The 9,012-nt window shown below is 36.6% G+C and overlaps 1 protein-coding gene and 1 long non-coding RNA gene across 5 annotated transcripts in view; both read left to right on the top strand.

The window, feature by feature from the left end:
- LOC106948408 (mucin-5AC-like) overlaps nt 1-4,307 on the top strand; it is a 17,403-nt gene extending 13,096 nt beyond the window's left edge. For all 4 annotated transcript variants that reach the window (XM_015034052.1, XM_015034049.1, XM_015034053.1 and 1 more), the window contains 9 exons: nt 769-910; nt 1,081-1,145; nt 1,380-1,522; nt 1,641-1,682; nt 2,194-2,340; nt 2,755-2,936; nt 3,125-3,186; nt 3,294-3,436; nt 3,652-4,307. In XM_015034052.1, the coding sequence (XP_014889538.1) occupies nt 769-910; nt 1,081-1,145; nt 1,380-1,522; nt 1,641-1,682; nt 2,194-2,340; nt 2,755-2,936; nt 3,125-3,186; nt 3,294-3,436; nt 3,652-3,743 (1,018 nt within the window). In that variant the 3' untranslated portion in view covers nt 3,744-4,307. The remainder of the gene's footprint in view (nt 1-768; nt 911-1,080; nt 1,146-1,379; nt 1,523-1,640; nt 1,683-2,193; nt 2,341-2,754; nt 2,937-3,124; nt 3,187-3,293; nt 3,437-3,651) is intronic.
- A 3,702-nt stretch (nt 4,308-8,009) lies between these two features.
- The window catches only part of LOC106948409 (uncharacterized), a 4,469-nt gene continuing 3,466 nt past the window's right edge, over nt 8,010-9,012 (top strand). Inside the window, exon 1 of the long non-coding RNA XR_001425163.1 lies at nt 8,010-8,402. This is a non-coding gene — a long non-coding RNA (uncharacterized LOC106948409). The remainder of the gene's footprint in view (nt 8,403-9,012) is intronic.

Raw genomic sequence — 9,012 nt, 5'->3', positions numbered from 1 at the left:
AGGTGATATTGTACATTCACTCAATGCAACTCTTCCAACAGTTGATGCTGTTTTCCAGTTGAATAAAGAAAGTCCTTTTGTGTCATGAAGTATAAGATAATTATTAAAAGCACCAGAGAGACTTAGCTTGGTTTATTCCTTCCACAAGCTCTGAAGACTAAAAGATTTCTTAAATGTTTTTCTTGTGATAATAATAATAATAATAATAATAATAATAATAATAATAATAATAATAATAATAACATCTTTCTGACAAATAGAGCATTTGCAAGGTTTTTTTATTGTACATTTCACTAAACTAACTTCATCATCACTAATTGCTCACCAGACAGACCCCATGGTTTCAGCATCACAAGCACCATATTGCATTCACATTATTTCGCACTGTTATGAATAAAATATAATATGAGGGAAACTGCGTTTGATTATGGTTTCTAATAAAGCATTTTCCCATGTGACTTTACCTCCAGCAAATGCAACATCACCAGTAACCGGCGTGACCCAACCTCCAACCAACGCAACATCACCAGTAACCAATGCAACATCACCAGTAACCAATGCAACTTTGACAACAGGTGATCTTTTCTAATTGAACAAAGCAAGTATTAAATTGGAAGATAAATATTAAAAGCACTGTAGATATTTGGCCACAACGTACAGGCAAATTTGAAGTGTTAAAGTTTTAAAAGGTGTTTGTTTATGGTGGTTATAATAACATCAATAAAATTATAATAATAATAATGTAATCTTTTCAATATCAACTACACAACCAGTTACTCCAGCAACAACTCCAGTGCCAGCAGATTCAAAGCTCGAGATGACATTTACACTGGAAGAACCTTTTAACTCGACTCTGGAAACACCTGGATCTCCAGCGTTTGTCAGCTTGTCAACAACACTAACTACTCGAGTAAGCATAACTGATTTTTTTGTAGTCTCATAATTCAAATATCAATTGAATTAAACTACATCAATATACAATAATCAGCATGTGTAAAAGAATTAGACTTGTTAACAAAACATTCTTTGTGAATATCAACTGTCTCCCCTGACTTGTTTTACTGTTTTTCAATTCTTCAGCTGAATGGCATATATAGGCGGAGATTCGGGTTTTTATTCCTGCGAGTTCTGATCAGAGCTTTCAGGTAAATATTGATGTTAGTCAGGAAATTGTTATTAAAGAGGTATGAAAGAAAACTCCAACAAAATGATATGATGACATAAACTTTTTAAACATTTTTCTTCTGTTGTGTGACTCTAACCATTGGACAGTGGTGCCCAAATTTTAATTTTATAATAACACATTCAGAATATCAGGTAATGTGTTCTTGTGATGTTTGTTAGAAATGAAAACTACAATAATAATTTCCTTTTTGCAGACAAGGTTCGATTATTGTTGACTCTGATGTGATATTTGCAAATGCGAGCTCTGTGCCAGAACCACGAGCTGTTGCAGAGACTCTGGTGAACGAAAGTGCCAGCTTGAACTTCACGCTGAACGCAACAAGTGTAGTTGTGACAAGTAAGAGTTTATTTTTTCATGTGGTTGTTTATTACATAAAATAGATGAAGAACAATTGGTGTTAAATTTATACCAAAAACTATTCCAAAAGCCCTGATGTTCTTTGTCTTTATTGCAGGAGTCTCGGCAACAACCATTTCTCCAACTGTGATTTCAACAGGTAACTAAAAGACACAGCCCTTTTCTACAGTTTAACTTCCTCTAGAAAAGAGAGACGAGGTGATATTGTACATTCACTCAATGCAACTCTACCAACAGCTGATGCTGTTTTCCAGTTGAATAAAGAAAGTCCTTTTGTTTCAAGAAATATAAGATAATTATTAAAAGCACCAGAGAGACTAAGCTTGGTTTATTCCTTCCACAAGCTCTGAAGTCTTAAAGATTTCTTAAATGTTTTTCTCGTGATAATAATAATAATAATAATAATAATAATAATAATAATAATATTTTTCCGACAAATAGAACATTTGCAAGGTTTTTTATTGTACTTTTCACTAAACTAACTTCATCATCACTAATTGTTCACCAGACAGACCCCATGGTTTCAGCATCACAAGCATCATATTGCTTTCACATTATTTCGCACTATTATGAATAAAATATAATATGAGGGAAACTTTGTTTGATTATGGTTTCTAATAAAGCATTTTCCCATGTGACTTTACCTCCAGCAAATGCAACATCACCAGTAACCGGCGTGACCCAACCTCCAACCAACGCAACATCACCAGTAACCAATGCAACATCACCAGTAACCAATGCAACATCACCAGTAACCAATGCAACATCACCAGTAACCAATGCAACTTTGACAACAGGTGATCTTTTTTTCTTATTGAAAAAGCAAAATTCTCTTGAGTGTTATCTTGAAAGGTAAATATTAAAAGCACTGCAGTTACTTGGTTTGATCCTATAGGCATCGTATGCAATTTTAAAGTTTAAAGAGATGTTTAGTTTTTGGTGGTAATTATAATTATAATAATGCAATATTTCGAAAACTATTTTGTGCCTATCATTTTATTTTATTTTTTTAATGAAACAACAATGAGAAATATCCCAATTGTTTATTTGTAAAATTTAATTGCCGCAAGTATGTTTATTGTTAGTTGTGTTAGATTCAGTCCTGCATTTGTTTTTTGCTTGTAATCCCCTTTGGCTTAATCTATGTTGCTGTAATTTGCCATGTCAATGAATAACTGTTACTAATTTTACAACTTCTACTGTTAAACCAGTAACTCCAGCAGTAACTACAACAGCCCCAACCACGACTACGACTGCAGCACCCACAAATCCTCCATCTGCCACTGAGGGATTTCTCTTCATGAGATTTGGTCTCGACATGATTTTTCAAACAGAATTAGCCGACGTCACTTCAACAGCATTTCTCCAATTGGCTTCAACTGTGGTCAAGGAGGTAATTTAAGTTTACATTATAACCACTTTGTGTAATAAGACTGTCAAAATTAAATACATTAGGATATATTTAAAGGTCTTTTAAGTAAATGCTATAATATAATGGGAACAAATTTTACTACAAAAGTAGCACATTTACTCGGTGCTACTTGGTGCCAGTGCGAACTTAATGTTTTCATTTTCTTTCAGATCAACAGAATTTGCCTTGGCCTCTTCACTGGTTTCAGTCGCTCACGCGTCAATTCCTTCAGGTAAGACCATATTACTGTCGCTGTCTATATTTTATTGATGTTTTGTCATTAGGTTGCTTTTTCAGGTGCTATAATTAGATTTTTTTTGTTTGTTTGTTCTATTTAAGGAATGGATCTGTGATTGCCAACATGACTCTAGTGTTCAGAAGCACGTCTGTTCTTCCTAATTTAAACATTGCTCTGTCAGCGCTGGAAAAGGAGCTTCTTAATTCTAACATACTGAATTATATAAATGGCAGCCTGGTTTTAGGTAAGTTACAAGAGATGCAGACGTTGAAGTACAACAAAGAGTTAACATTAAAACTACAAAGTGTGATGCTAAACAAAAATATTAGCAATAAAAAAGTTAAACACAATTTCACACACAAGCATTCTTTCAAGTCATATGTGGAATTTGTAATACAATTCTAAAGAATTTTCTCACTAATATATTTAATTCTGTTTTCAATGTTTTCAAATCTTCAGCATCGGGCGGTCCTCCTCTACCCACGATGGGAAGTTTGACTTTCTTTTCGCTGATCATGGTGGCTGTGGCACAGATGCTGATCAACTCATAGTACTCGAAACACATGCATTGTCATTTGATGCAAGCAGGCATGCAGTAACATTGAAGTTTGACATAACACATGCACACTGTGAAACTTACCACATGTGGTAAAAAGATGTGTCTTGTGGGTCAAAAATTGAGAAAGCAAACTGGCATGTCTTATTTAATTTACAAATAAACGTATATATCTTTTTTTGTTTTTTAAATATAGATTTCTTTGATTTTATTCAGTAATAGCTTTTATGTAAAAATGCAAATGTCTAAATTATCATGGGTGATACATGTCTTGATAAATGTAATTCATGACTCAGCAAAATACATTTTTCTTATTTAAATCCATATTGCCCCCGAAGAAACTCAATGTAGTCAGTGTGCTATGTTGTATAGTGCTGATGCTGAAAAAATGAGCTTATTATGAAGATTATGTAATTTAAACTACTATATTGTATAAATTATTTGATAGTAGACTGTAATGTCCTGACAATTATCTGTGGTAAGAAATAAATAAGTAACTCTTAATGATTCCTGTTGAATATTATCAAAAATGTAATAAAACGTTACCTTTAAAGACCTATATGTTGGCATTATTTTATTTTACTTATTATTTTACAACCCAAATAGGGCATATTCAGGCTTTAGCGGGAACACCAACATGCAGAAGCCTTATCTGAAAGTTATAACATCTTCCCTCCCCTTCCTCCCCGGCCGCTGTAATAAAAACGTTGGGGACCACTGGCCTAGCATATGCAAAGGCACTTCAGCAGACTCACGTGGATTCTCAGTCATTGGATGAAAAACAATGACATCACAGTTCATCATTGACGTGATTGGTTGGTTGATGTGTGCCCATTGGTCTTTATAAATAAACCCTGCCCCAATCATTAATATTTTTAATGCTGTATTTTTAAAAATCTATATAAAAAAATAAACATAAATGAGGCACATAAGTTTTTTTTCTTTATTTCATTGTATTTTTTTTTTTTTTTTTTTACTGTTTGCACACAAAATAAGACATAAACGCTTGTCCATTTCTGGACTATCTGGCAGTGTTTTTTTGTCCAAACATGATCAAACATTATGCTGTGTGAACACAGCATAATGTTCACACAGAGAGATGACAGGCCCGACATCTCTCCTGTAGCGTAGACCCGACGTCTCTCCTGTAGCGTAGGCCCGACGTCTCTCCTGTAGCGTAGGCCCGACGTCTCTCCTGTAGCGTAGACCCGACGTCTCTCCTGTAGCGTAGACCCGACGTCTCTCCTGTAGCGTAGGCCCGACGTCTCTCCTGTAGCGAAGACCCGACGTCTCTCCTGTAGAGTAGGCCTGACGTCACTGAGCTCCTGGTTGGGGGAAATTGGGGTCTCAACCTCACCACAGTCCATCCTGACACCCCCTCATAGCTGCCATCCTCCCAGAATGCCACCTCCTCTGCTGCCAGTACTCTCTGCCTTCCTCCATCAGCTGTTAATACAGAACAGACAATCATTATGAGCTACAGGCATNGGAGACAACATTAATCTTATATATAATACAGAATGCAAAAGTTACAAACAGACACAAACATGTGAGGTAAAAAGCCTTAATTCATTCACGTAACAAGGGTGCGTTCACACTGCAGCCTGACGTGACTCAATTCCGATTTTTTTGACGTAATGCGACCTGTATCCGATCTTTTCATGGCAGTGTGAACAGCACAGATCAGATTCTTTTTCGAATGTGACCCATATCCGACACGTATCCGATTCAAATGCGACCTAACGTTCAGGCCGCATTCATCCAAACTGAATGTCACTGATCCTCAACAAATCTCACTATTCTGCGTCCTGATATGCGCAAGCAGAAAGAAAAACAACAACCATGACGGATTATATGAGGATTAAGTTGTTAATATGTTGCTCTGGCCGGACAACAACTTCAAATATGTAAGCTAAGCTCCACCGTTAGCCTCCATGTTTACTTCGCAAACACTGAGGACTTCTTCTTTTTATGGCAGTTGGCAGAACACTGAGAACGCTGACGCTATGGCGCCCTCTACTGCGCATGTGGGACACTTTCAGGTCGTTTGCCCGTTCACACTGCAGAACGCATACAGGTCGCTTTTACTGACAGTGTGAACGGCCCCGGCAAAAAAATCAGAATTGCCAAAAAATCAGAATTGAGTCACTTCAGGCTGCAGTGTGAACGCACCTAAAGTGTGCCCGTCTGTTGGAACCCAGTGTTCATATTCTAAAAATTAGCATACATGCTAAAGTAAGCTAAAATGTACTCAATAGCATGTGAAGAATCACGAGCATGCTGAGTAGCATGGACTTACTCATTTAGTATGTTGTGTATAAGCTAAAATTAGCCAAAATGCTAACGTTAGTGTTAAGGATGGAAAATCCTTAAAATGTACTGACACATGGAGCATAAAATCAGCCAACAAAATCCTAAAGACTTTACTTATTTTATTTACTTTCAGCGCTGAAAGGAGACACTTTGTTACATTTGAGAAGAGTTTCTAAAAAAGTCTGTGCAGTGTCTAAGGAAAAGGAGGAGGCTACCTGATTATATGGACTGAAGACACTCCCTGAAATCACACGTGTCTCTGTGGCCTGATAAGTTTCTGTTTTCTGAGAAATGGGCCTTAGCGTCTAACAGAATCAAAAATGTAACTCTTTACAATGGGCCTTTTGTCTAACAGCATGTAACTTTCTCGACGTTGGTAAAGCGTCTCAACATTAGCTTAAATGTTGCCAGTGGCTAGCATGTTGTACATTGACTTATTCTATTCAGTGTGCTAAAATAGCTAAAAAGCTTACTTTAGGGAAAAGGCACTGCTTGCTAATGTTTGTACTACTGCTAATGTACTGCCTTCTGATTTTTACTTTTGCAAAAGTAAAAATCAGATGTTTACTTTGCGACACTTGATTACCAGAAAATGCGCTCATCTATTAGCAACAGATTAACAACAAATATTGTTATTGTTCAAAAAAACATAAGATTTAATCTGCTCTTTTGAAATACTACTTGTCTATACTACTTAACACAAGACGAAAAGTGGGATTTTTGACGCTGTATTCTGACGCGAACGCAGCTCGTGAACGAGAGATATCGACAGCAATCGACAGTTTGCATTTTCAGTGTCTCACGACTCACGGGAGTCGAAATCTGTCGATTGCGGAATCCCAGGAGGGGGGAGTGGCGGTGCGGGGGAGCGGGCTGGCAGGAGACGTTAACGACTCTACTTAGCATACGAATAGCCTAGCATATGCAAAGGCGCTTCAGCAGACCCACGTGGATTCTCAGTCATTGGATGAAAAACAATGACATCACAGTTCATCATTGACATGCGATTGGTTGGTTGATGTGTGCCCATTGGATAGCACTTATATCTTTGTAAATAAACCCCGCCCCAATCATTAATATTTTTAATGCTGTATTTTAAAATAGATATATATAAAATAAATGCTGTATTAAAATATATTCATTTGATATTGCTTATATGCAACATGTTCATATATGAGGAACATAAATGAGGCACAGAAGTTTTTTTTCTTTATTCATTTGATTTTTGTTTTACTGTTTGCACACAAAATAAGACATAAATGCTTGTCCATTTCTGGACTATCTGACAATGTTTTTTTGTCCAAACATGATCAAACATTATGCTTTCTAAAAAGTTATTTTTTCAAAAGTTACGTGACAGTAAATTTTATTTTTATAATAATTAATTGCTAAAATGTTTTTAAATGTGTAATGTTTATTTACTCAATTCTGCTTTGAGCTGTCTCCTGTACAGATGTACTTCCTCCCATCTCCTGTATCTTCAGATGGGAGGAATGTCAAACTAAGATCATGTTTAACAAAAGTCTATTGTATGTATTCATGCATATTCTTCTTTTATATCATCAGTTCAACCAAAACTAAGTTTTTCAGTGCTCCTAACATACATGTAATATATATTTTAATGGATAAGATAGACTATTGTTTTAATATTCATTCTTCAAACATACTTCTTCATGGCATACTTCTATAACTGAACAATACTTACAGACGACTCAAAATGTGTGAAACTGTTTGCCCCATTGCACTGCAACACCAACATGTATTTACATCCCCATTTGAAGGAGTACATGTTGGAATACAGGCTTTTTCGAGCCAGTATTCCAGTATTTGTGGTTAAATACTGAGAATGTTTAATCACAAAGTCCAGATTAGGAGACAGTTTCAGAAGAGTCAACATCAACTTAGTATCCCATGAACATTTGCCTGTGATACTATAATGACCAAAATTTTACATGTGCAAATGACTGGAACTTTGTCATGATGACACAACTGATGCTTTATGTAAAGCTCAGTGTTTTCACGCTGGCAGAAACACTTCTCTTGGAAATGTGTACAGCGGTCTGCATTCCATCACACAATCTTGGATGAGCTTGACAGACATGCAATGTTGACAATATATCATCAGATTTACCCTGAAAATTGTACTTTAATATGCACACTTAAGTGTTAAGGTTACATCCCTAAGTTGAGCTAAGTGTGTTCAGTGCTGGATGGTGAATGTCACACTAAATTTGTTCCATTTGTGTGACTTTGTAACATTAGAACATTTTCAGCATTAATGCCTGTTTTATACTTAAATCTCATTATTTCTCAATTAATAACACTGAGGGGTTTTGGCCAGGTCCTGGGTCTAGTAAACAGGTGAACAGAAGGTAAAATGGGTTAGCTACAACAGGAAAGAGAGTCAAAAGGCCGGTGCTCAACAGTTGATTTGCATTTGCATGGCTCTCAGCAACTTCATTTAAATACGAAAACCTCTCCTAGGCCCAACGGGTGGGGGGTGATAGGGGAACACGGACACACAGCGTTTTTGACCATTCTTGGCAGTGCTCTACCATTTTCTATGAGAGGCCCCAAGGGCCAAAACTTCAAAACTCTCTTACACGTGATAGTGGCTCTCACTAAACTGTTTTTACTGTATTTTGTAAAGAGTGCTCTCTTTAATATTTTTATTACTATTTTTAATGTGCGATGAATTCCTCTCAATATTCTGCTGTTACCTGGTCCCATGATGAGTTAATTTTTTTCCCTCCGCTTACTCGCTGATGAACAGTACAGAATGAGATAGATCGGTCACCGAGGAATGAGAAAGTTTTCCGCTGCATCTCTGAGGAAAAGGCTTCGGCCGCTACATTGAAACAATGGGGTATATCATAGACATAATATAAGGATAGACGCCTCATGGACCGCTCTCGCCTATTGTCGCTGACGAGATTTAGGGCGGCCATCTT

Source organism: Poecilia latipinna, unplaced genomic scaffold (genome assembly GCF_001443285.1).
Source record: "Poecilia latipinna isolate Pla-1442-1.1 unplaced genomic scaffold, P_latipinna-1.0 Scaffold286, whole genome shotgun sequence".
Lineage (NCBI taxonomy): Eukaryota > Metazoa > Chordata > Actinopteri > Cyprinodontiformes > Poeciliidae > Poecilia > Poecilia latipinna.
This window is presented reverse-complemented; position numbering and strand designations above follow the sequence as displayed.